The sequence below is a fragment of the Aulonocara sp. 'chitande type north' Nkhata Bay genome, linkage group LG13 (genome assembly GCF_057382095.1).
Source record: "Aulonocara sp. 'chitande type north' Nkhata Bay isolate Kocher_YH1m ecotype deep benthic linkage group LG13, A_spYH_male_GT1.1, whole genome shotgun sequence".
NCBI classification, from domain to species: domain Eukaryota; kingdom Metazoa; phylum Chordata; class Actinopteri; order Cichliformes; family Cichlidae; genus Aulonocara; species Aulonocara sp. 'chitande type north' Nkhata Bay.
This window is the reverse complement of record NC_141356.1, coordinates 32583311-32609691: the sequence shown is the minus strand read 5'-3', so window position 1 is coordinate 32609691 and position 26381 is coordinate 32583311. Positions and strand designations below refer to the sequence as shown.

The 26381-nt window shown below is 45.5% G+C and overlaps 1 protein-coding gene across 2 annotated transcripts; it reads right to left on the bottom strand.

Annotated features, from left to right (window-relative positions):
- Positions 1–1568: 1568 nt before the first annotated feature.
- Positions 1569–24011, bottom strand: LOC147316499 (uncharacterized). 2 transcript variants are annotated; one of them, XM_086260029.1, is made up of 21 exons: positions 23031–24011; positions 22847–22897; positions 22373–22593; positions 21722–21764; positions 21469–21594; positions 21273–21377; positions 17255–17473; positions 16959–17105; positions 16642–16881; positions 15953–16171; positions 15732–15878; positions 15426–15659; positions 14851–15030; positions 14518–14772; positions 14268–14372; positions 14023–14160; positions 13294–13401; positions 13063–13094; positions 10575–12930; positions 10239–10350; positions 1569–2539 (listed from the first exon to the last, which is right to left on the bottom strand). In XM_086260029.1, the coding sequence occupies exons 1-21, from the start codon at positions 23685–23687 to the stop codon at positions 1923–1925; spliced, it is 6312 nt and encodes a 2103-aa protein (XP_086116155.1). In that variant the 5' UTR covers positions 23688–24011; the 3' UTR covers positions 1569–1922. The 2 variants fall into 2 exon arrangements, with proteins under 2 accessions (XP_086116155.1, XP_086116156.1); XM_086260030.1 differs by lacking the exon at positions 1569–2539 and adding an exon at positions 9836–10097.
- Positions 24012–26381: the final 2370 nt, after the last annotated feature.

The window sequence follows — 26381 nt, the reverse complement described above, 5'->3', positions numbered from 1 at the left end:
AAAATAACTCAAAATGTTAGAAATATTCCAGCGCCTGTGGCACGTGTGTGTGTGTGTATATATGTGTGTGTATATATATATATATATATATATATATATATATATATATATATATATATATATATATATATATATATATATATATGAACGTCTACAGGAGGTGGAAGAAAGATCTCTGTGAGATTCTGAGTGTCCCCTCCTCTCCATTTCTATCCAGGTGAAGGCAGGAATCCCACCAGGAGAAACAGGAGAGGATGAGCGCAAGCGTCCAAAGTTTCTGCTCAGAACGGTTCACCTGCTGAGTCCTTGACTCACCTAGAGTGTCTTTATTGGCCGAAACCTGCAAAGAAACCAGAAACTCACCTGGTCAGCTCAGACAGGTACCACACGAGATGAAAGCTTGAGTGCAGAACAAACTGCATGTCTGTCACGTCTGAAATGTTACGACTCAAACATCAGAGCTCTAAACTCTGACCGGTGTCATCGATCCATCCCTTCACATTCACTCTGCGCACAGCGGGGACGAGTTTAACGACTGTCGTCTCAGATGTTAAGAAAAGGAGAGTTTGGATCTACTGCACTCAGTCGAGTCTTTCTAGTTTCAGGGATGAAGCTCTTCGTCTCTCCAGTTTCCTGACCTCACAGTATCATTCTTTTAACTCAGTCATTAACTTACAAACACAGAGACATCAGAAAGCTGCAAACCCACAACACACACAACCCCTAAGAACATCAAATCATTCTGAGCTTCATTTTTCTAACAAGGACTATTTGGGTATCAGTGACCTCTCAATGTGCATAAATATGTTTTTGGCTTTGTTCTCTTTCCTGAGCAGGTGATAAGAGACCATCTTCAGTTACAAACTGCTTAAATGGAACATTTAAAGACCAAACTCTCACTTTCCAACTCAACATATGAATAGATCAGAATGAGCAGGAAGCTGAAATGAAAGGATAGACGTGTGTTCATTAAATGAAAGCGATCACTTTTCAGAGCTTCTGTGGCTGCACAGGAAACACACACACATTAACCTACCTTACTGTTTTCACAGGTGTGTTATGTAGATTTGATTGTTTTAAGGTCTGAGGTCGTCCCAGATGAAATGACCTTTTTTCAAAAAGCAAAACAAAACAACTAATTTCTGTTTAATTCACTGTCTGAAACCACAACCGTTCACACAGGAAGTCCCGCCCACAGTCACCTGATTCAGAGCAGCTTTGACCTTTAAACAAAGACATTGAAGAGAAAACAAAACAAAAACAGGTGAAAAAAAAGCTGTTTTACACTTGGAACAAAGCAGTAACTTATATGACAGATACACAGATACTCTGATTCAGGTTTCTTTAATGCTTCTCTGACTGAAACAATCAGCATCCTTTCATTTCTGTCTCAGTTATCAAAGACCAGATGTGAATGCTGGCCTTCATCTACATAATTATTAATAACAAAATGGTTCTTCTCCATCCTCCGCTCTGATAATATTGCGGATGAAGATGTCACCGAAGCTTCTGACAACTCCCACATATTCACAGATCATTGTTTTAGACGAGACATTTATCACAAAGACCAGACTGAATCAGTGTTTATTTCATTTTCAGAACACAAACACAAAGCAGTTTAAATCATGAACATGCTTTTTGCTTAAATCAAATGTAGGTTTAACAGCTCCATGCATGAGAAAAATGTCTCTGCATACCTGCTGCATAACATTAAGTCGTAATGGCTGAAAATGAGCTGACATTCATGAATACAGTGAATTATTATTACCATAAGATGTGAGATATGCTACACAGTAAGCTAAAACAGTTTCATTAGTCAGGAGGTGGTCTGTGCAGATACAGAGTTGGTGAAAAACTGCCTAGCTATCCTCAGAAATAAACCTAAAAAAAAAAAAGAAAGAAAGAAATGAATGTGAAACCTCTCAGCTCTTCTCAGAGGCGGCGTTCACCTCCATCTCCCACTTCTCCAGGAGGTCCTGCAGGTTCAAATTGAAAACATCGATGCCCTTTTGGGAAAGGTGTACACCATCGACCCGGTAAAGACCTGTGTTTGCGCCACAGCGGATGTTATCGTGGGTCAGAGAGGTGCCACCCAACTCTGAGATGATATTTTGGATCCGGCGATTTACCGTAGTGCGGACCAAATCGACCTCGTGGCTGTCCACTGAGTGGCGCCACACCCTTCGAGGGAGGATATTGGACCACACAAGGACGCACTGTGGGAAGATGCTCCTCATAGACGTCAAGTCCTTCTTGACGGAGGCTAGCAGGTCTGTGGGGCTGTCGGTGCTCAGGTCATTCCCCCCCAGGTGCAGGATAAGGACATCTGGGTTGGGCCAGGTGACCTTCAGCTGGTGGAGCTGCGGCAGCAGCTGAGACCATGTCATGCCCTGGGTGCCCTTCCACCAGACGGTCACCTTGCCAGGGTCCATGCCCAGCTGCATACCTACCTCCGGAGACTTGGCACGTGACTCGGCCCAATACACCAGTGAATGACCGACGATCCAAACGTTCCTGGGCTCACTGCTGACTTGTTTACCTGGAAATTTCAACAGGATATACTTGTAAGTGCCAGAGCCTTATGGAACATCTTCACAAGCTGAACCCACATCACATTTAGCATCAAATCCCAAAGCTAAGACTACTCCATCTTCAAGCTGGTTTCACAAAGTTCTTTTAGACCAAAGCATCAGGTCAACTTTAATTAGCGCAAAATTATAATTTTAAAACGTCCAGAAGAGATTTGCAGTGCTTGGACACTTGTGACGGGTGACAGCTGAATTAAAGGTCCATCGACCTTTGTGAAACAAGCAACCTTAATAGAGGTGACATCACATAGGATTATCTGTGCAATATTCACCCTCTCAACTTCATTTGTAGATGAGGTTCCATTTTGCTTCATTGTGCTTACTTGGTGCATTATTAAACCTTTTCTTTGTCGTATTTGCTGAAGCTTTCTAGCTCAATACATCAGTGACTATATAAATTACTGAAGTGATAATTACCATTTCAGGAAAGTTAAGTGTTAAGCCAAAAGAAAACCTACCATTTACAGGTTTGTGATAAATTAGTATCTACATCTTCAGACTCATGACTTTATTGATATGTTTATATTTTAAAAATGTACTTTTGACTATATTACAGCAATCAAAACTATCAGCCTGATTAATCAAGAGACCAAAATGATTACCTACCTTCGCCATCAAGACATTAAATAAATCTGCTGTGTTTTTATTTTAAACCTCTTTAAAATCTAATGTATGCAAAGCTGTTTGCGACCGTTGCTGTAGCAGCTTTTATATCCCTAGCTAATAACTCAGTCCCAAATAACATCTCATTTCTTAAACATTTCATTTTTACAGATAATACTGATGCACAAAGAACACTATCAGCTTCATTCTAAGGCCGTTTTACTCCGAGGTTGCTTCAGAGACCAATATTTCATGTGGGGAAAGGAAATGGAGCTTAAGCTCAAAAAAGCCCAACGAGGGCAGACAAATGGGAATGTGGAACCCCAACTACACTCGCTTGACTGTCATTGGGGGTTACGGCCAGTGTTTCAGGGCTTATAGCACAGTCGAGTCATAGCCAGGTAACCGAAACAATATCTGGGAGAAAAATTCTCTTTCCATAAACTTTTTATCATTTACAATCCAACCACCAATGGTGACACGTTTAAACAAAGCTGAAATCTCTATTGGAGATCACATTTCAGCCAATATGAAGTTCTTCTTCTCTCCACGTGGAACACTAATGGCTGAATCTGCAGGCAGTGTCCAAGGCTTCAAAATGGCCTTAAAGTGGTCCATTTTTTTTGTATGATCAGGGCACGCATTTACATCTGATCATTACTACTGAAACTATTGGTGGATATTTAACAGCTTGACTAGAGTGTGGGATTTAGTCATTGAGAGTACCTTAAAACTACAAAGATGAAGTTAGTGAGGGGGTGGATCCAAAGAAAGAGTCATTTAAGTGTGGGTCATATCTTTAGAAAGTGCAAGGCGTAGGCCTATCTAGTATAACCCTCTGTTCACATTATGCCCTGTTGTTAGATTATTTGAGAGATTTTCTCCATTTCCATTTCCCAATTCCATATTGGACCTCATTATTTCACTGACATCTAAACCAAACTGGTCTAAACTGGAAGTCCAACCTGTGAAACCTCACAGGTCTGCAACGTGAATAGAAGTTACCTGAGCACATGTTTAAAGGCAGAGATGAGACCTGTTGTGTGTGGAGTCACACTGGATGTAAATGCGTCAAAGTGTGAGCTGTGACAGACGACCTACTGCCGTTTGGAAGATGGAAGTCCAAAGGTTTGAAGTTCAACCACTTCCTGTGACACGGCCATGTTTGTGGCACAGAAAATAAATACAGAACCCAAAAGGTGCGGATAAAGATATCTATACGACCATCAGGCAGGATTATCAGCAGTGCGTCAGTCCCAGCTTCAAAAGGAGTTCTCTGTTAGCTTTCTGAGCTAACATTGGTATTACCGGTAAGACAAGCAAGAAAAGTAAAACGTCCCTATCATATAACAAAAGCTGGATGGCTTAAAATATTGGTTTTACAACTCTTCAAATCTAATTTTACATTCAAACATAAGAGTATCAGATTGTGCTACATGATACTGATGCTCTACCAAAGAAACGGTGATCTCTAGCTGAGACTAGTGTCACAGACCAACAGGTACAATCCCAACCATGTAATCAAGTTAAACAACCCCCCTCCCAAAAAAAAACCCAAAACAAAAACTTTGCACATTTTATATAAAGGATGATTTAAATTGATCTCTTAAATTGAAACACAATGCTATGCTGCCTTAAACAAGTTTTAAAAGTATTCTATGATCAGAAGCAATATTTGTACTGAGGGCAGTGGACCCATTCTGCTACTCCATATCGGAATATATAACTGATGTTCTTATTAAATGTGACTAACTTTCACATAATGTTATAAGTCTAACTAAAAGTCATCCAAAAACTCTGACTGAACCATCACTTTATGTTTTGTCTTCTTTCAAGAGACAGCCAATCAGGAGAAAGTGGCTTTTATATAAGGTGGCCTTCAAGAGGCAGGAGCTCTTCAGGCGAGTATAAAGACTTAGTCACAGGATACAAATACAGAGCTGGAAATTAGCAGAATAGGTCCACTTCAAGCTAATGACACCTGCGTAATGAAGCCTATGGTAACAAGATGGGTAATCTAATGAGATTAATATGGACGTTATATACCTGGAGTAAATTTTCCAAATGAAACAGGACAAATTTATCTGGACACAATGCTCTTCATCATACTTGCTACTCTTTTGTGACATTCAAAGAAGCCTATAAAACACAAATCTTGTATCTAAGATTGAAATCAAGCAGATGTGAAATAATGTAGTTAGCAGTCCAAACAAGTCTACTCTGGAACAAAAGTCACATCCTTAATGAGTAACCTCTCTTATCTCTCATTAGGTACCAAATTAGTTCTAAAATATTAGATAACCAAACATTTTTACCTGCGGTGGAATTAAACAACCTTCTCAAGGAAGCTTTCCTGATTCACGAGCTCTTCCAGTTAAGTATTAAACCTGGCTGGATAAAAATAACTATTCCCGAGTTCCTTTTACTGTAAATGAATAAGGAAGGCTTTACTTGTTGGTGCCCGGATTACGAGTAGTCTCCTGGATCTTCTTCTGCACACTTTTCAGTTCGATGCAAATGGAAATGAGCAAACTTGACTTACCCTGAGTATTTCATTAGGACTGGACTCAAGAACTTCAAATCAAACACAAAAAAATCTTGTGCAAACAATTATGTAAAAACTAAAGACTAAATGCCTAGAAAAGTGGACTTGTTAGCAATAATCAACCAAATTATAATTACCGCTTAAAACAATCAGAAAAGAAGCTGTTTCAAGATGGAACAAACGCTCATTAAAAGATGGCAAAGCATTCGTGACCGCGAGACATTTTGGCTTAAGAGAGCAGAGTTCATAAGAACCTGTAGCTTAGCATTTCCAATATACTTCCGATGCGAAAATGGACACAGTCTGAGATCTGCTGTATTTAAGGTACTGTCATCGTTAATGAGCTACAGCTGACATAGTTTCTAACACTATCTGCAGGAAACATTTTCTCACTTCAGTCAAATGTCCGTTTTGACATCCTTAAGCTCGGACAGTATATATCAGTAACATGCATAGATGGCTGATATATACCTAACATTAGCTGTATAACGGCTAACTACACACAAAATGACAGCTCTAGACAACCTCTTAGCATTGCATGCATTTGGGCAGACGGGGCTCAGAGTACGGGGCTGGACTACTTCATTCGACGCTAATTCATGTACGCCGAACTTATTCCTGTACTGACGCTCCCTCATTATGATACAACCCTAGATCTTGGATCTAGGCAGTTCTGATAAGACTGAGACCTCGACTACTTAACCTTGAATTTTAGACTAAATAAAGAAAAGAATAGTAGCTACCCAAGATTTTGATAAGACAGAGCAACCAAATATAGATAGGAATGAGTCAATCTATGAATTTTGGGATGGTCTTTATCATGGTCTTCCTCCTGGTGAGCTGAATCAACATACTGAGTTTATTAAATGAAAGCAGGTATCAGGAAAAACATAAAACCATTCAAAGCTTAGAAATGGGATATTATACTAGCTGTTCAGTGTTTACACTCAGTGGTCACAATTTCAGTACACCTCTCAGTATTTGGTACTGTGTTGAGGCTGAGAGGCCCGATACAGGATCTACTGGCTGTTTGGGGCTCAAATCAGGATTTGCCTTCGCTGTCTCCTGGAATTCCCTCTTTGGATTGGAGATGTGATCCTTCATCCAAAATTATTATAGACCTTTATTTTAGGACGACCCAGAGGTAAAACCAGCATACAAGCAGTCAGCAAATACCATTTAGCAAAAGAATATACTGTCCACAAGGTACCTGTGGACAGCTACAGGTACCTTGGTGTTCATCTGAACAATAGACTGGACTGGACTCATAACTCAGACGCCCTCTACAGGAAAGGGCAGAGCAGGCTGTACCTGCTGCGGAGACTCAGGTCGTTTGGAGTGGAGGGCCCACTCCTGAAGAAATTCTATGACTCTGTTGTGGCTTCTGCTATCTTTTATGGCGTGGTCTGCTGGGGCGGCAGCATCTCTGCTGGGGACAGGAAGAGACTGAACAGGGTGATCCAAAGGGCCAGCTCTGTTCTAGGATGCCCTCTGGACCCAGTGGAGGTGGTGAGTGACAGGAGAACGGCGGCTAAGCTGTCATCCCTGATGGACAACATCTCCCACCCCATGCAGCAGACTGTGACAGCACTGAGCAGCTCCTTCAGTGGGAGACTGCGGCACCCACGGTGTGGGACGGAGAGATTTCGCAGGTCTTTCCTCCCCACTGCTGTCAGACTCCATAATAAAGACTTTAACTGATCAAGCACACACATCCATACATATGCAATAATACTAAGTGCAATAATCCTTTCTGTCATCGTTGTATTTTACTCAGTTGTATATAGTATTTGTATTTGTATTCTATTTTTATCTTATTGTATATTTATTTTATTTTATTCTACTGTATATAGTATTTTATTTTATTCTATTCTGTACAGTTGTGTACTGTATTTATTCTTATTGTATTCTAATTTTTGCCTCATAACTTTTGCACTGTCCACTTCCTGCTGTGACAAAACAAATTTCCCACGTGTGGGACTAATAAAGGTTATCTTATCTTATCTTATCTTATACCTTCTGAATTACATGTACCGTATTTTCACGACCATAAGGCGCACTTAAAAGTCTTAGATTTTCTTCAAAAAGTACGGCGCGCCCTATAGCGCAGTGCGCCCTGTGTGTTGTAAGGAGGACGTAGTAGAGAACACCATGAGAACGCTAAAGGGTGAAGTGTGGGCGTTGATCGTATATACCGGACAATCGCACATACCTGTATAAAAGGACAGGTATGTGCATTATGTGGAACATCGTTGTTTTAACAACCCTGAAAATGGCAAAGAGACACGCTTACGAAGCACAGTTTAAACTGAAGGCCATCAGCTACGCGGAGGAACATGGAAATCGAGCAGCGGCGAGAGAATTTAAGATTAACGAATTGATGGTTCGAGCAAAGAGCGAGCGGGAGAAGCGTTTCGACGGTCACCATTCGGCTAAAAGCAGTTTCACTAGCTGAAGAGATGAACATTGAACATTTCCAAGGAGGTCCGTCTTGGTGCTTTCGTTTTATGAAACGGTGCCATTTTTCCATCCGGACCAGGACTACGGTAGCGCAGCAACTTCCAGCGGATTATAAGGAAAAGCTGGCCATCTTCCGCTCCTACTGCAGCAAACACGTCGGCGACAAAACCATCCAGCCCAGCCACATCACAAACATGGACGAGGTGCCGCTCACTTTTGACATCCCGGTGAGTCACACTGTGGAGAAGAAGGGGACCAGCACGGTAGCGATACGCACAACGGGGCACGAAAAGTCTTCTTTTACTGTTGTGCTTGGCTGCCATGCTAATGGACAGAAACTGCCGCCTATGGTGATTTTTAAGCAAAAGACTTTGCCTAAAGAGAAGTTTCCAGCAGAAATCATCATTAAGGCAAATGAAAAGGGCTGGATGGATGAGGAAATGATGAAAGAGTGGCTGAGGGAGGTGTATGTAAGGAGACCAGGTGGTTTTTCCACGCATCACCATCGCTCTTAATCTGTGACTCTATGCGTGCCCATCTCACAGCCGATGTGAAAAAACTTGTGAAGCAAATGAACTGTGAGCTTGCTGTCATTCAGGAGGCCTGACAAAGGAGCTCCAACCGCTGGGCATCGGTGTGAACCGCCCGTTCAAAGTAAGGCTGCGAGCGGCCTGGGAGCGATGGATGACCGATGGAGACCACAGTTTCACTAAGAGTGGAAGGCAGCGCCGGGCGAGTTACGCCACAATTTGCCAATGGATTGTAGATGCTTGGGCTAACATGTCTGCTGGCACTGTTGTTCGAGCTTTCGCAAAAGCCGGCATCATTTCTGAGGAGCCGCACGGCACGGAAAGTGACTCTGACAGTGAAGAAAGTGAACCTGGCATGTTTGATGGAGATTTAGCGCAGCTGTTCAGACACAGAGGATGAGGACTTCGATGGGTTTGATTGATGATAAAAATGTGAGTACCAAACTTTGTTTTGCTCCTGCTTTATTTTTAAATATGCACACTTGTATGCTTGTGTGTTGTTGATGATGACGATTACTGGTAATAAAAATGTGAGTAAGGTACTGAACTCAGGTTTGCTCCCGCTTTATTTTTAAATACGCATACGGTACTTTTATGCGCCCTATGATCCAGTGCGCCTTATGTGTGTGTTAAATACAGTAATGGCACACATAACTGAGACTGCGCCTTTTAGTACAGTGCGTCTTATGGTCGTGAAAATACGGTAGGTATGAATGACCACTGAGTGCAAGTAAATCTAAGCTGAATATGGTGCTAGCTTTCCAAAACATGATCACTCTGCCTACCTGTCTAGTTATCAATGTGGGTTGATGCTAAAAACTGTCAGGTTCTGGACTGGTACTGAATGTTTGGTCATACAGTGTAATTACACTCAAAACAAAGTCTATATTCCAATGGAAGAGACCAAACGCATTATTTTGCGGAATTCAGATCGCAGCTGGTGGCTTCTCTCGATCATTGGATGAACCACCAGACTCAGTAAACGGGAGCAGAAGAACACACAATTGTATGTGTGTGTGTGTGTGTGTGTGTGTGTCTATATATATATATATATATATATATATATATATATATATATATATGCATGCATGCATGCATGCATACACACACATATATCTGACTCTACTGTGTAGGAATCTATAAGATGGCAGGGCCACCTAGGTGAAGAGACGTGACTGTATCTTAGCAATAGATAGGTCTCTCTCCAATAGGGCGTACCTGGCTAGCAAGGCTTGGGTAGTTACATGTTTTCAATTTCAGAGAAAGCAAAGCAATACTTCCTTGATGTTATCTTCTGAATGTTTTACCACGTGGCTGGGCTTCTCACTAAAACCTGCTTTTGTTTTTTTGTTTTTTGAATACTCAAAGTACCTGTCAAGTGAAATAAAAAGAAACCATGAAAATAATATACATTGTATTCAGTGGAAAATATATTTGTCATTCAAATACCTGCAAGTGAAAGGTTTCTAGTTAGGATGAAATATCTTATTTTAAAAACAGAGGTTCTGATACCTGACGAGATCAGCAAGCCATCCTTACTGGTCTCCCCTTGCTTCTTACGGGCTAGCATCTCCTTGAACTCCTGTTCTCTCTTTTCCAAAAGTCTCTGGTTGTACAAATCCAGCTGCAACATAAATATAAATACCTTCTGTCAAGACTTCCACCATGATGCAGTTGATCTTATCGTTCTTTTAACATTTCCTGGGTTTCTAACTCTCAAGTGCACAAGTTATCTGGAAACATACGATCTAAGGAAAGAACCAATCCAAAAAACAGACGTTCTGCAGTACATTTATTTTATCTCTCGTGCAGTAAAATATCTGATAGTCTAGTAGTGCCGAACCCTACCTTCTCCTTCTGCTTGAGCTTTATGTCATCTTCTGTCTCTACTAATGGGGGCTCTGTGGGTAAACTGAACTGGACAGATTTGACTGGTTTGGCTGGTGACTGAACAGCTAGAGATTTCACGGTCTCAATGACCTTCAGGCATCTTGCCACTGTTGTAGAGATAGCAGAGTGGTCAGTGCTTACAGGACTTGAAGATGTCAGTGTTGGTGATGGTGGTAGTACCACAGTAGTGATTAAAGGTTGCGTAGGACTGGTGGTCCCAAGGGGAGGTGCTTTGTCTGGCACTTCAATAAAAGGCAAGACTGATTGATTGGAGGGTGGAGAGAAAGGAGGCTGTCCAGGATGACGTCGTGGTGGAGGTCCAGGAGGCGGTCCCGGAGGAGGCTGTCCTGGCCGCCGTGGAGGGGGTCCAGGTGGAGGTCCAGGAGGTTGTCCCAGTGTTTGGAATTGTGTACCAGCTGCAGGAGGAGTTTGAGTGACCATGCTGGATGTGGACGTCTGCGTTGGCAAAATCTCAGCGGTGACGCCAAGTGGCCAGTTGAATGGTGGTGTTGGATGTCGGTAGTGAGCAGGTGGAGGCCCAGAAGGGGGTTTTGGAGAAGGAGTGGTGGTGGCTGTGCTCCCCATCGTTTTGGTAAGACTCTGTAGCTGTTGTGCCTTCTTAAATGCTTCTAACTCTTGCTGGTCCAGGAAATCTTCATATTCAGACACGTTAGTTTTCTGTCTGCTGAGCGGCTCCAAACTGGAGGATCTGACAGGCGAGTGGGAATGGATGCGATCCGATTCCAGGGAACCGGTTCTGGTTGTCCGCAGTTCTTCCCGTGGAGCCGATGAAGTGTCTCTCTCCGTGGAAGATCTCGGGCTAAAGACTTTCTCCTGGGCTTGGCTGGCTAGTTTAGAGACCTCTCCTGTGCTCAGCTTCAAGCCAATAGTACGAAGTAGACTCTGGATCTTGTCATAGGGTTCTGTCTTTGGATCCTCATTTGTTTTCTCAACAGAGGAACGTTTAGGGCTCGGTGGTCTCTTTTGCCCTTCTTGGGCTAGACTAATGCTTGGTGGCTCTTGAGCCAGCCCCACAATTCGAGAGAAACCCTTACCATCCTGAAGAGCCCGCTCATGAGGCAGAAGGTCATCATTAACATGAACTGGTCCCAAATTCTTTTCAGCATCCACCTTTCGGTTAAGCATATCAAGGAAACGGTCCAGGGGTGGTTTCTCAGTTGGAGGAGACAAGCGTGACTTCTTCTCCTTTAGTTTGGGAGAAGGGCTTCTAGGAGGTGAGTCTATGGGCGAAGGGGGTCTGAATGAGGTCTGGCATGAGGATGTGGCAGCACTATGGGACAAAGGCGGGTGAGTCGAAGCTGTGTGAGCTTTGCCAGCGTGAGAAGGGGGCGAGAGGCCACGAGGTTCTGGAGAGTGGCTTCGTTTGGCTGGGGGATATGGATCGTAAGGTCGGTCCACATACGCCGGGTCATAGTAGCGATCATCGTAGGGTTCATCATAAACATCGTATCGATCAGTGTAGCGGCGGCTGGTAGATGGCGGGCCACCATAGGGAGATTCACTATAGAGGTGACTTTCATAAGAGCGGTCACTGTATGGACGGTCACCATACTGATCTGCGTATGGCCGAGTGGCATACGGGTCACTGTAGGACCTGTCTTGGTAAGCACTATATGGGCGGTCATAATAAACATCGTCGTAAGGAGGACGGTGGAGATATTCTGGTCCATCTGGTCGTTTCTTTAAGATGGAACGGACCGGTTTGTACTCGGCGAGGGGAACGGCGATCCTACCGTGGTCGTAGTCAATGCAGGTCCTCTGTCCAGGTTCCAGTCCTCTTGGGTCCACCAGCGACTTTTTGTAGGCGATCATTTCATTCAGCTCCTCCAGTTCCCGCTTCTTCCTCGCCAGCTCGTCATCCACAATTCCACCTCGCCTAGGAGGAGGGCTCAGTTCCCTCCTCCTCTTGTGATTTTCTTCATGGTCTCTGTTTGTTTTACTCCTTCTCTTGCTGGCCCGGTCTTTGCTCCTCTCCCTGCTTCGGCTCCTGCTGGAGCTCTTGCTCCGGCTGCGACTCCTGCTCCTGCTCTTGGAGCGGCTTCGGGTGCGCTTGTGTAATCTCTCTCGGCTTCGCCTCTGCCTGCTGCTCCGGTGTTCACGTTCGACGCTGGAGCTGCATCTCTTTTTGATACGTCCAAACTGGTCTCTGGAGGGACTTCTGCTCCGACTCCTGCTCTGACTCCTGCTGTATCTACGCCTTGTGGCGCTGTAATCCTTCTTGTTAGTCTTACTGTCCTGTGCTCTGAGATTTTTCACCACTGCCTTCAGCTTCTCTGCCTCTGGTTTTTCCTTCCTGAGGAAGTTACAGGGAGGTTGTTCTTAATAAGTTTTACAACTTTTCCGAGATACAAAAAGAAATATGGCATTTATTCAGAGCCAAACGTATTTACATGAAGAGTGGTAACATTTTGAATGTATAACTTACTCTTCGGTAGCTTTTGTCAGCTTGATGGTCATCTGCCAAAAAAGAGTTATGACAAATTCATTAGAATGATGACGATTTTGCATTCTTCGCAAAAGATTTCTTACAGTTTGAAGGAAAGTTTGGAAGACTCCATAAAAATGATGGCATAAATTACCAACAGAACTAATGAGAGTTTGCCCACCATGCACCTCCACACTGGACTAATGTAAACATAAATCAGGTCATCCTCACCTTTCCTTTGTTTGCACCGACACCACCAAGTTTCCTCACTGGGAGGAAAACGCTCTCTGTGTAACGTTTTATCCTAATGGCCTGGACTCCCCCGTCTGCTGTTTCATGCTTGAAAGAAATGACAAACATCATTTTAATCGGAAATGTCACCAGGCGCGTCCAAACGCGTGATTTCCTCACGTTTGAGCTTGAAGCGTTAAATCTAACACCAACATCAAGAGAAAAAACAGAGAGGTCTGCAGAGGAAAACTCCGAGACTGGACTAAACAGATGAAAACAAGATGTTCTTGAAGACGTTCCCCTCATTTCATTTTAAAAGTTCGGTTGCTACCAACCAGAAAGCCTCAGCACTTCCTGTCTTGTTTCTCTGCCAGCAGTTTGACGAGTTGTTCCGGAATATCATTTAGCTGCCTCTCAAGTGGATCCCTGATCCACTGGTTGGATAAACTCCACCTCCTCTGCAGCTAGTAGTCCTCGTTCTACTCGGCACACCACGGAGGCTTTCCAGGAAGAGCCTGGACCAGCTGGAGGCGGAGTCTGTCCGTGAGATGAGGGATTCACCGGAAAGGCAGCCAACTATTTTTCAGTAAGAGCAGTTTGTGTGCTTGTGTGACCTCCACAGATCACCTTGTGGTAGTTCCATTTAGAAATGTTTGGACCCTCCTCTGGAGTTTACCTGACATCCAGTAACCTTTCCCTCCACCCCGAGAACCCAGCAAGGGGACTCACCGGGACGATGCTAAACTCAACCTTCTCGTTCAACTCCAGCTTCTTCTTCTCGATCACCTCAGACATGTGGAAGAAGAGCTGGGGGTTCTGAGTGCACTTGATGAGCCCGGAGTCCTCCAAGAACTCGATCACGATGCCCTGGTTGGAAAAGCAGCAGAGACCTGGACTCAGACCCTAAGAACCAAACTGAGGCCTTGTTCTGTTTTTGACTCTGAGGCTGGGAGTAACCGGACGTCAAGTCTTACGTGCTGACGCTGTTCAGTAGATTCTTCAAAGGAGTCGTGGAGAATTTCCACGCAAGTCGCCCGCTCCTCTTTGGTCTCCCGATGGGTTGCGATGTTAAAGCGCACCTGTGCAGGCGAGACACAGTTCAGGATCAGGTTCAAAAGAAGCAAACGTTCTGTAGATGCTGAACTCTGAGACCTTATTTGCGTTTATTTTGCAAATAAACGCGGCTGGTCTGAAACATAGAAGAAGAAAGTCCAGCGTCCTCACCTTGTCACCATCGAGCATGGTGGCAGTGGTCAGGAGGTCTTTGGGGCCAAAGGTCAGCTGTTTCTGTTGGCCGTCGATGGTCATCACCAGCCGGCCCACCTCTACGTCCGATTTGGTTTTGACTTCAGCAACAGGAGGCTTTTCCTTCGTTACCTCCTCATATGTCTTCTCCTTCTTCAGCTCCAGTGTTACCTCCTGTCCTCCCTGCACCTCTCCCTTCTCTCCCTCCTCCATTTTCTCCACTTTTATTTGCACCTGAAAGAAAACAAACTGAGTGTTTTCTTTTCGTTTTTCAGGGAAATTGCCGTTTCCACAGAGCTTTTGAAGTTGTACCTGTCCAGCATCGGCAGCTCCTTGCTCCTCCTCAGTCGCCTCCTCTTTCTCCTCGAGCTCCTTCTTTATTGTCTTGGGAGGGTGTCTGGGAATTGATTTGAGGATGGTGCCTTCAAATCGCTCCTTGCTGATGTCGTCCAGCGTGTCGGGGTCTCTCATTGTGAAGCCGAGCGGCGTCCACTGCAGAATGTCAGGACAGCGAGCGTTCAGAAACAGTTCAGAGTTTTATATTTGTGGCTCGTGATATTTTTGTGAAGATAAACGGACACAGTCAAAAAAACAAAAAAAAAAAAACAAAAAAAAAAACAGTTTAATGCACTTTTATGAAAAAATAAAATGACAATAAGAAGCTCTGATTGGCGAGTCATGACTCCCTGATTTCATTCAATAACCATTAGTGGCTTGAACGCTCAGGACCCGCCCACTTTGCAACGCTAATGATATTATTATTGAGCTGTTGGCGTGGGGCGCCCTCTGTTGGCTGTTGTGGGTTTCTTTGCTATAAAAGAGCTGCAAAATGTGACGTCGCAGCCTGAACTCAGCGCCTCTAACAACCCGAGCAACTCTTTCCTCACCTTGTCTTTGGCAGCTGCCAGTGCTGCAGCCACCTCCTCCTTCTTCTTCCGCTCCAGCTCCCTCTCACACTCCTCCTCCTCCTCTCTCTTCTTGCTCTTTTCCTCCTTCCTCTTCTTCCTTTCTTCCTCCTCTTTCTTCCTCTCCTCTTCATCCCGTTTCTTCTGCTCGTATAAGATCGGGTCCTCGATCTTCTTTGTCCTCCTCAGCCTGATGGCCCTTGTGTTCGATTTCACCTGTGGAGACAAAACGATGGATCAAACCCGCCCCCTCTCTGCAGCTCGCTCCCGTTTGGTTTGCGCACTCACCTGGATGGTCGTGAACTCCACCTCTTTCTGGACGTCGTCACCGTTGAACTCTGTATCGCTGAAGTTCTCGCAAACGTCAAAGGGAAGCTCGCCGTGCTTCTCCGACTTTAGGATGCCGACCTCTGGCCCCAGCGAGGTGATGATGCCCTGAAAGACAGCGGCTCTTGAGAGACCAGAAGCAAAACGGAGGAGGCGGGTCATCAGTGTGCGTGCTGCGTTACCAGCTCTCGCTCCTCTTTGGTGTATTTGAAGGTGAACGGGACTTTGGGTTTGATGTTGGCCGCTCTCCTCTTCCTCGTCACTGTGTCGATCAGCAGGTTGATCAGCACGTGGTCGTTCTTCAGAAGCGTGACGCCGCAGTCTCGATCGTCGAAGGTCACGTTGGTCCTGACGGTGCCGATGTTGGCGTGGACCTGGCCCGGGTAACCAGGCATGCCGGACTGGAGGCATGGGAGAGGAGCTTATTAAATAAACATGTTAACGGCCTGGCTTAAAGTCTGCTTACTTCTCCTGTGTAACAACCGTTTCTCTAGCTCACCTGTTTAAATTGGATTAAGTCTTACAGTTTTGCATGATTAGGGGCGTGGCCTGTTTGACTGACAGGTGGATCCTTCACCTGAACTGGACATGTGGGGCGTGTTTGTGCTGTTGGAGCCGTTTTAATGAGGTCACTGTACTAAAAGACTGTCTGAGGGGGCGGAGCAAGAGTTTGGCTCCACAGTGAGATTCTGGGACTGTGATTGGATGTTGCCGAGTGCCGATTTGAAGATGTTAATAATTTTCATTTAACACTGTTTGAAGTCAATTAGTGACATCTGCTGGTCAATAATAATAAAACATTAGTTACCGTCTCGGTTTCCCGTTTGTCTCATCTCATTTTAAAACTGTTAAAGTTTGAGTTCAGGGTCACCTTGGGTTCGATGATAGTCTGGCTGACGATGCCCTCGTACAGCTCCGTGTCCAGCACCATGTTGGGTCCGATCTCCTGCTTGGTCCTGGTTCTGATTGGCTTGGTGAAGCAGTCTTTGCTGGTGTCGTTTTCTGTCTTATCCTCCTCGTCGCCGCCGGCGGTAGCAGTGGCGGTGCAAAGGGCCAGGAGGAGGGGCTCCTTCACCCGCTGGATCCTGACGGCTCGTTTTCCCGCTCTCAGCTGACAGTAAGAGCAGAGAAATGTTTGAAACAGTCCGGTCAATGGCGCCGACGGCCACTCTCAGCTAACGGCCTCACCTGGATGATGGTAAACTCCACCTCCTCGTTGATGTCCTCCTGCGTGAACTCGACGTCGCTGAAGTTCTCTTTGGTTTCAAAGGCGAGCTCCGTGTCGTCCTGCCTCTTGATGACGCCTTCTGTCTCCTTCAGGCTGACGATGACGCCCTGTCGCCCGCAGATGAGCGGAAAAAGTAAAACCATCAGACAGAGAAGCCGATTTGAGAACGTGAGCAATCAGATATTTCTCGTTTGAGGATAGACAGCGGAGAGGTTTCACCGCACGAGCACCGCCGGCAGGCGAGGATTGGCCTGACCTTCTCTCTGATCTCCTTGGTGTGGCTGAAGGTCGCCGGGATTTTGGGCTTGATGTTGGTGGCTCTGGTCTTCTCTGTGATGATGTCGGTCAGCAGGTTGATGAGCACCTGGTCGTTCTTCAGCAGCGTCACCGTGCTATCCTTCCTGTCGAAAGGCAGGTTCCTCCTCACGGGCCCGATGGTCACGTACACCTGACCTGGGTACTGACGCTCGCCGGGCTGCACGGCAACAGCACGTGGAAACGTGGAGGAGAGGAAGTAGAAACAGAGACATGAAAAAGCTTTAAAAAGGAGCTAAAACATTTAATCTCTTTGTTACAGTTTTCTGGTCTTACTGAATAAAACCTGAATAAACTAAACGCAGCTGAACCGAATAAACAAAAAACACAACAGAAATGTGAGAAATGAGAACATGAAGACAAACACACCAAACACAAACTGACAAAATTAACCACACAACTTATTACGACGCTTCTTTTCTCCTTTAGCTTTTTAATTTTGACAGATGAATAAATCAGAAAATTCAGACTGAATTTAAAAACAAATGAAGAGTTTCTTGTAAATCTAATGGTACTAAGGTGGCTACATGCACTGGTTTAATTTTCACTGATGCAGCAGATCTATTTTGAAAAGCAGGCTCAGTCCCTGCAGCTTTCAGTCATCTCAACTTTCAATAAGCATGAAAAGTCATTAAACTGGGACAGAAAATGACTGTAGAAGGATTTTTAAACACTTTCAATGTTGTTAAAGATGTTGACTGGCCGAGGATGTTATTTAAGGACCAGAGAAGGTCTTAGAGATGTTCAATAGTTTGATTGGCCAATCACAGACAAACTGAGGCCTGCGGCTTCCTTGGACACGCTCTCAATTTAACAGATACAAAATATTAAGAAATTATGTTAGTAAATTAAATAAATCCAACAAAAGACGTTATTACAAAAAAAGATTAAAAAGATCCTAACTGAGGTTTGGGCAGGAGAGCTAAATCAGTGCATCACTGTATACGTAGACACATCCTTCCTGACTACACCCGCTGATATCTGTGTGTTTATTTTAAGTTTGTACTCTAAGAAAAGGGATGGATCCACAGAAATAAATCATGCAGACAGAGCTGGTATGAATATAACTGAACGTCTTAAAATTAATGAGATAGAACCCATCAGGTGCTGATAACCTGAGGTCATTACAAACAGCAGCTGATGTGATAACGTCAGTCTGTCCTCTGGGTGGAATAACTTCTTACAGAGGAGCCAAAAGAGTTTCACTCGCTCTGAGTAGATGATAGAAGAACAGTCGATGAACACATCAGTGAACACTGTAGGACTGCGGCCTCACAGAGAACAGATGATCAGAGATGGTAAATGGTCTGTATTTGTATAGCGCTTTACTTAGTCCCTAAGGACCCCAAAGCACTTTGCACTACAACCAGTCATCCACCCATTCACACACTGGTGATGGCAGCTACATTGTAGCCACAGCCGCCCTGGGGCGCACTGACAGAGGCGAGGCTGCCGGACACTGGCGCCACCGGGCCCTCTGACCACCACCAGTAGGCAACGGGTGAAGTGTCTTGCCCAAGGACACAACGACCGAGACTGTCCGAGCCGGGACTCGAACCTTCCGATTACAAGACGAACTCCCAACTCTTGAGCCACGATCGCCCCAGATAGTCGTTAGAGCTGAGCGTTTGATTCAACTCGATCATGAAATCTTATTGGATACATTAAATTGTTATGGTTTTGAAAAGTCTGCTGTTGAATGAGTTAAGAGTTGTTTACTGCATCGTTTAATGCGAGTAACTCTGACACTTGTGGTGTTCCTCAGGGCCGTAGCCTGGGGCCACTTTTATTTTCTGTCTTTACAAACGATTTGCGTTTTGCTTTGGACAGCTCCACCTCTGCGCTACAAACCTCTGCTATTGAAGAAGCTAACAGGGATCTTAATAAACACATAATGAAGCTCACTGAGAGAAGGCCGAGGGTTTGCAGCAAAGCAAAGGGCAGCTAACTTTGAGGAATCTAAAACAAAACAGATTTATCAGTTTCTTCTTTGCTACATGAGTCCAAATAACCTGCTTCATACATCTGACGCTTCAGTGAGAATCTACAAAGTAGAAAGTTGTAAAAATAAAGAGAAACTATTCAATGAAGAGGTGTGTACAAACCTTGTATATATATCAAAAACATTTAACTGACTGTTAATTTCATGTATGTATCAAAATGTATTTAATGCTGAATTTGGCAGTTTGGGTCGATACAACTTTATTTATATGGCACATTTAAAACCGAAGCTACACCAAAGTGCTTCACAACAAGGTTAAAACATAAGATATAAGATAAAAGGCTATAACAGAGTACAAACCCCCCCCCAAAAGTAAAGTAAACAAGTAAATAAGAAATAAAACATTAGAGCACAGTTTAGAAGATAAAATTACTGGGTATTCATAAATATAAGGTGGGGGTATTTATACAGCAGAACATTAGTAGAAGATAAATAACATGAGGTTGATGTGCACTAACTGAAAACACTCGGTCAAACAGGTACGTTTTTAACTGAGATTTAAATGAATAGATGGAATCGGAGGTCTGTAATTTGCAAGGTCGTTATGATCAAGATTACTTTTTTTTAGAACAGGCTGTACTACCGCATGTTTAAAGACTGTCGGGATGCAGCCGGAGGACAGTGATGAAATCATTAAGGATAGGACACTGGGCCCAATTACATCAAAACCATCCTTGACAAAGCGAGATGGGAGGATATCACGAACAGAGTCAGTATTTCTCAGTTGATCGCTTATACGCTTAAGAGTGGGATGTGACACCAGCTCAAACTGATGAAAAGTCGATGGGCATCCTGAGGTAGGGGCGGGGCTCCCCACTATGAGGTGTAAGGCTTTTAAAGATCTAATTTTATCTGTGAAGTAATTTAAAAATTGTTCACAGAGAGTTGGGGGAGCGCCCACGGCACTTTGGGACAAGGATTTACCACTGAATTAAAGATTTTAAATAACATTCGGGGGTTGTGAGTACTGGTAGCAATAATGTCTGATAGAAAAGCTGCTTTAGCCATTTTAGTGCCATTTTGAAATTCTGAGCGGCTCATATGTAGTATGTCAAAGGAAACTTGGAGCCTGTCTTTCTTCCATCCCCTCTCGGCTTGGTGGAAAGCACGACATAAGGCACGTGTAGGGTCATTTAGCCAAATTTGAGAGTGAGTTCTGGGACGTTTCACCTTAACAGGGGCAACGGCCTCAAGGATATGAGAGCATGTAGATATCAGAGAATTAGCATAATCACAGTCGTAAGAGATACAGAACAATTACAGATGCTGCAGAGTCAAAGGCCGCAGAGAAGTTAGCCACGGTATCGGGGTTGATTATATGCACCAGGCGTCGGGGCCGTCATAGTGTAGCTTTGATTTGCATAGGTCAACTTCAAACATAACTGGGAAATGGTCCGAAATCCCAGTATGTCAATGTTCTTAATACAAACATCCAGGCCACACGAAAGAAGGGGTAGGTTCATTTACCCACTGAAACAGGCTAAAAGTGTCAATAACAGCGAGAAAATCCTTGGCTAGCGGATCACCCTTGCAGCAGATATGAGTATTAAAATCACCAATAATAAGAGCACAGTCATAGCTTAAGAGGAGAGATCCTAAAAGATCAGCAAAGTCAGCAATGAAAGTCTTATTGTATTTCGGTGGTCGGTAGACCAAACATATTGTCGGGGGGGCAGCCAGCTCCAAAAGTTGAACTTCAAAACTGGGGTAGGTAGGGGAGGGCAGATGCCGCACTATATGTTTAATAACTGAGGCTAGACCTCCGCCTTTACCAGTGGGTCTGGGTGAACTAAAAAAGACAGTCAGGAGGGCGTAGCTCAGCGAAGGAGAGCGACTCCCCAGGACGAATCCAGGTCTCCGTCAGAAACAATGCGTCCAGCCCAGAGGTGAGGAAAAAGCTTTCAATAATGCAATAACTAAATGTATAAAACAAAGCAGCGCGGTTTCTCGAACTCACCTGAGGCTCCATGATTGGCTGACAGACAACGGCCTCGTAGATCTCAGGGTCCAGGTTCTCGGTCCCACCCGGCGCCACCTTCACGTCGGTCGCTATCGAGCTGTTCTGCTCAGAAACAGGAAGTGACAGAAGACCAGGTTTACAGAGAGAACTCATCCACGCCGCGCGAGTAACAGGCGGCGAGCCGGCGCCTCACCTTCTCCTTGCAGGCAGTGAAGTGAACTCTGACCCCGGCCGTCATGGCTTTAGGATTTCCAAAGAAGGCGTCGAAGCTGAAGTTGAACTTCTCCAGGTCTTCACGCATGATGTAACCGAACGTTGGCTGCAGGTCAAACACAGAAAAAGACGAAGATTCATACAGGTGAGCGGGTAAACAGGTGAGCGGGTAAACAGGTGAGCGGGTAAACAGGTGAGCGGGTAAACAGGTGAGGGTCAGACGGAATTCTCACCCCGATGAAGGAGATGATCCCTGTGGACCTGCCTGGAGGAGGCCTGCAGACAGAGAGCAGTTTAAACAGCAGCTACAGGAAGTGATGTCACATTTACAGCACAGGTGTTAAAGGGAGGGGGGGGGCACGGTGCCCGTGTCGGTACAGAGATCAAAGCTGCTGAAACGAGCCGACCTCCACACTGACGTGACTGAATCTGTGAATTCCACAAACACACCGCTCACTGCTCCCACGAGCCGGCGTTCCACGTGGGAACTTTCATTTCTAAACTGAAATGAAAGCTTCTGTGCTGCCTGCTGGTTCTACAGATGCCCCACAGGTGTCAGCATAAATAAATCATTTATTAAATAAACAAAGAGAATACATTTGATGTATTTGTGGGTAGTCTGAGCACCACCACGTGAGCAGGGTTAGTTCCGCTATACTGAGAGAAGACGGACGTCTCCACCACCGAGCTGGTCGCAGTCTGCTTTTGATTTTAGGTGAACTGTCCCTTTAAAGAGGAGTGCAGTACCTGTGTGAGTCACACAAACACAGCCGCCAGCTCACAGGCGGAGGCAGCTGTTCAGCAGCAGCTCCAATGCTCTAAGGTAAAATTAGAGTTTACGTGAATGCAGTCTGGTGGGAGTGATTTTTGCCAACTGTACTTACTTTTCAAATGTGCGTTTTCCCAGCAGCCCCAGAGCTTTACTGATTGTGCTGACCTCAGGTTTAGGTGTCGGGGCAGGAGTGGTGGGGGCGGTGGGAGCAGCAGCGGCGGTGGGGGCGGGCTCAGCAGCAGGCATTTTTTTGGCCACAGCCGGGTCCTCAGCGGGCTTTTTAGCCTCAGATGATGTTGACTCCGTAGCCGGAGCTGAAATCAGAGCTTTGATCTAACAAAGAAAAAAAAGAAACCAGCAGGAGTCTTTACTGAGCGCGTTCAGTAACAGCCTCAGACACATCCTGCACACTTTTACATTTTAGTGACATCTGAACATTTTCAAAGTGTTCTGCAGTTTGTGACATGCTCCGAGACAACGAGCCAGGAACACCTGGCGAAGGTTCAACAGCCATCACTGTATCACCAACATCTGTCACACAGCTGCAGGTTAGAGCACAGCTCTGTCCTCGGGGATCAGGACTCACCCACTCGGGCTGGTCAGGTGGAGGGTTGGGCATGGGCTCTTCCACCACAGGCTGAAACCAGACAAACATTCACTTATTCTGACATAAACTGCGCTTTTATCACAGCTAACACACAATAATCAATAATCGGTGATCGATATCTGTGACTGAGGCAGTGTTTGTGTGGACTCTGCTGAGCTCTCACCTCTCCTGTCCAGCCGGGCGGAGGGTAGGCTGGTGGGTATCCAAAGGGAGGTATGCAGCTTGGGGGTACAAAGGCTGCGGGGTCCGGGGGAGGCATCCCAACCGTAGGCACAGGGGGAATCCCAGCTGGGACCACAGGGGGGGGCACAGGGGGAACCACAGGGGGGGCGACAGGGGGTATGGGTGCAGGAGGGATGGGCTCGGGGCCCCATGGTTCAGGGGGACCCTCCGGATCCCAGCCAGGATGACCCCATCCTGGCGGAGGGAGAGGCCGGTCGGGTCCCCTCCAGTCAGCCTCTGGGTGTAGGGGTCTCCAGTAATCAGCACGACGGTCCCAGTCCCAGTCCTCCGGTCCCCAGCCAGGGGGAGGAGGTCCCCGTGGATCCCAGTCAGGGGGTGGGGGTCCTCGGCCGTGCCAGTCTGGGAGTGGCGGTCCTCTTGGACCCCAGTCCGGAGGCAGCGGTCCCCTTGGATCCCAGTCCGGGGGCGGCGGTCCTCTGGGGCCCCATGCACCATGAGGAGGCGGCCCTCTCGGACCCCATCCTCTGGGCGGCGGAGGGCCTATCAGGTCCCAGTCATCGGGCGGCGGAGGCCATCCACCAGGCGGTGGAGGGCCCCAGCCCCCAGGAGGTGGAGGTCCCCAGCCAGGGGGACCCATGTCAGGCGGATGTCCGTGTTCACTGAAGGGTGTAGCGGGAGGTGGGCAAGGGTCTGCGGCAGCGCCGGAGCCCCGAGACGGCGAGGAGGCTAGGCTAAGCTAAGCTAAGTTAGTAGCGGGGTTAGCCGGCTAATCAACCAACACCGCCAAGCTCACCGGAGGGTCCCGCTGTTAGCGCTCCTTTTCAGGGTAAAAGCCGATCATCTGACGCGGCCGTGCGGAGAACTTTCTTCAGATATTTTCAGCGGAAAGTGAAACAATCACAGCCGAACTTCAGGCTTCCTCCGCTGCTCTGCGCTCCAACTGACCGCGGGACATTTTACCGCCCCCTACTGCCAGGAGGACGAAACTTCAACTACTGCTTCTGCTGCTGTCGGAAAAATCCCCGTTTGTCCTTCATGTATGTATCAATTTATAATTGATTAGAATAAGATCCCCTCCAAAGTATTCTTATTTATCAGATCCCAGAGCACCTTCTGCGATGATTTCTTCATGCAGACTTTGTGCTCCAAGCTGTTTTACCCTGCGAGGTTTCAGTCATGGCCTCATAAAATAAACAAATCAAACCAATATCCAACTTCCTTTTATCTGAAACATTTTTGAATAAATCAGAAAATTCAGACTGAATTTAAAAACAAATGAAGAGTTTCTTGTAAATCTAATGGTACTAAGGTGGCTACATGCACTGGTTTAATTTTCACTGATGCAGCAGATCTATTTTGAAAAGCAGGCTCAGTCCCTGCAGCTTTCAGTCATCTCAACTTTCAATGAGCATGAAAAGTCATTAAACTGGGACAGAAAATGACTGTAGAAGGATTTTTAAACACTTTCAATGTTGTTAAAGATGTTGACTGGCCGAGAATGTTATTTAAGGACCAGAGAAAGTCTTAGAGATGTTCAACAGTTTGATTGGCCAATCACAGACAAACTGAGGCCTGCGGCTCCTTGGACACGCTCTCAATTTAACAGATACAAAATATTAAGAAATTATGTTAGTAAATTAAATCTGAAACATTTTTGCAAGAGTGATTAAATAAGTAATGTATATTTAAAGTGTCTTTTAAAGGCATTAATAAAACACAGTCATATGACCACAATCAAGTAAAACAACAAACATGAACTCAGAAACCTTATTCAAATTCAAATTTTATTTGTCACACACACAACCATACACAGTATGACATGAGGTCACCTATGACCTGTCAAAGGTGTACCCTGCTTCTCGTCCTATGGTCGCTGGGATAGGTTCCAGTTCCCCCCCCCCCCCCCTCCAAACTGTGACAAGGATAAGCAGAAGAGAATGGATGGAGACTGGGTCAGATATTTCAAAGAGTGAAGCCAATATTCAGAGCATTAGCCTTTACAGTGGACGAGAAAAGACCTCAGATATTCTGGACAATAATTACAGACTGTGTTTTCTGCGTTAAGCTTCAAAAATCTGGAAATCCAGACATCCTGATCATGTGGTTTCATTTGTGGATTAACATTTGATGATTAAAGTTATTGAAGGCTGAGCTAAGGTCCAGCAAAAGAAGGACTGAGGAGACACCCTGCAAAAGGTTGTTTGTGACTTTAACTAGAGCTCTTCAGTTTAATGCAACTTTGTAAAGGCAGATTGAGAGTTATCAAGAATGTTGTGCTTCTCCAACTTTCCTAAATTGTGTCTCAACAAGCTTTTCTTATATTTTAGCCATCAAAGGTTTTGAAATAGGTGTATAATTTGTGTGAAGTGCCAGGTCCAGGTTTGGCTTCTTCTGCAGTGGTTTGTATCATATCTTCTGCTCTTGCTCTTGACGAAGGCGGTCGCACTTTTCTCCTCCTCCTCTCCCTTAGCTTCCCTGCTTAGCCTCTTGTGTCCTTGTCTAGTCTCGTGTTTTTTGTGTTACTTTTCCCTGGAACACTCTCACAGTCTGTTCTCTAAAACCTAAAAGAGGAATTATGGGTTGGATCAACTGGTCTCTGAATGCAATCGACACCCTTTCTCAACGAGAAGTTTGGGCTCGGGTGAGCCTGACTGCTGAAGATATCTACCTATGAACCATGGTAACAGGGTTCTGGCTGATTGGAGCTGGCTTGGTCCTGACTTATCGAAGAATTAAGGAAGCGGAACCGGCTGTTCAAACCCCCACAAGGCTGCCCGCTGGGATTGAAATGATGGGAGAGGCGTGAGTTTCTCAAAATGGGCTCATTGAGTCAGCACGGAGAAGATCTTGGAGCTTACGGCTGCCGTGAACACTCAGAATAAGATCTCTGAGCGCAGACTGGATGACATCTCGGGGAGGCTCACTGCCGTGAGTTCTCAGAATCGGCTCCTTGAGCACAAGAAATGACAACATCACAGAACGCAAGTATGGCGAAGCTCGCGGCGCTCCAACGGGAGATAGAGAGACCAGTGTCGGACTGTAGAACTGCTTTGAAATTCATATGAGCTGTTCGCACTAAAGTAAAAAGCACCATCACTTCATGCGGAGACCCTCTCAGCGCCAGCTGCGGTCTCAAGGCTGGAGCTGAACAACAACACCCTGATAACGACTGTGTTTAGTCTGTTCCTTCCCACTCCATGCAAGGCCACCTGGGTTGGCTGGAAGACTGTTTACTTAGCCTAGCAGGGAGGAGGACACTGTCTCAGCTGAACTCTGGACACACACACACACACACACACACACACACTGATATGCACACACTCATCCCCCC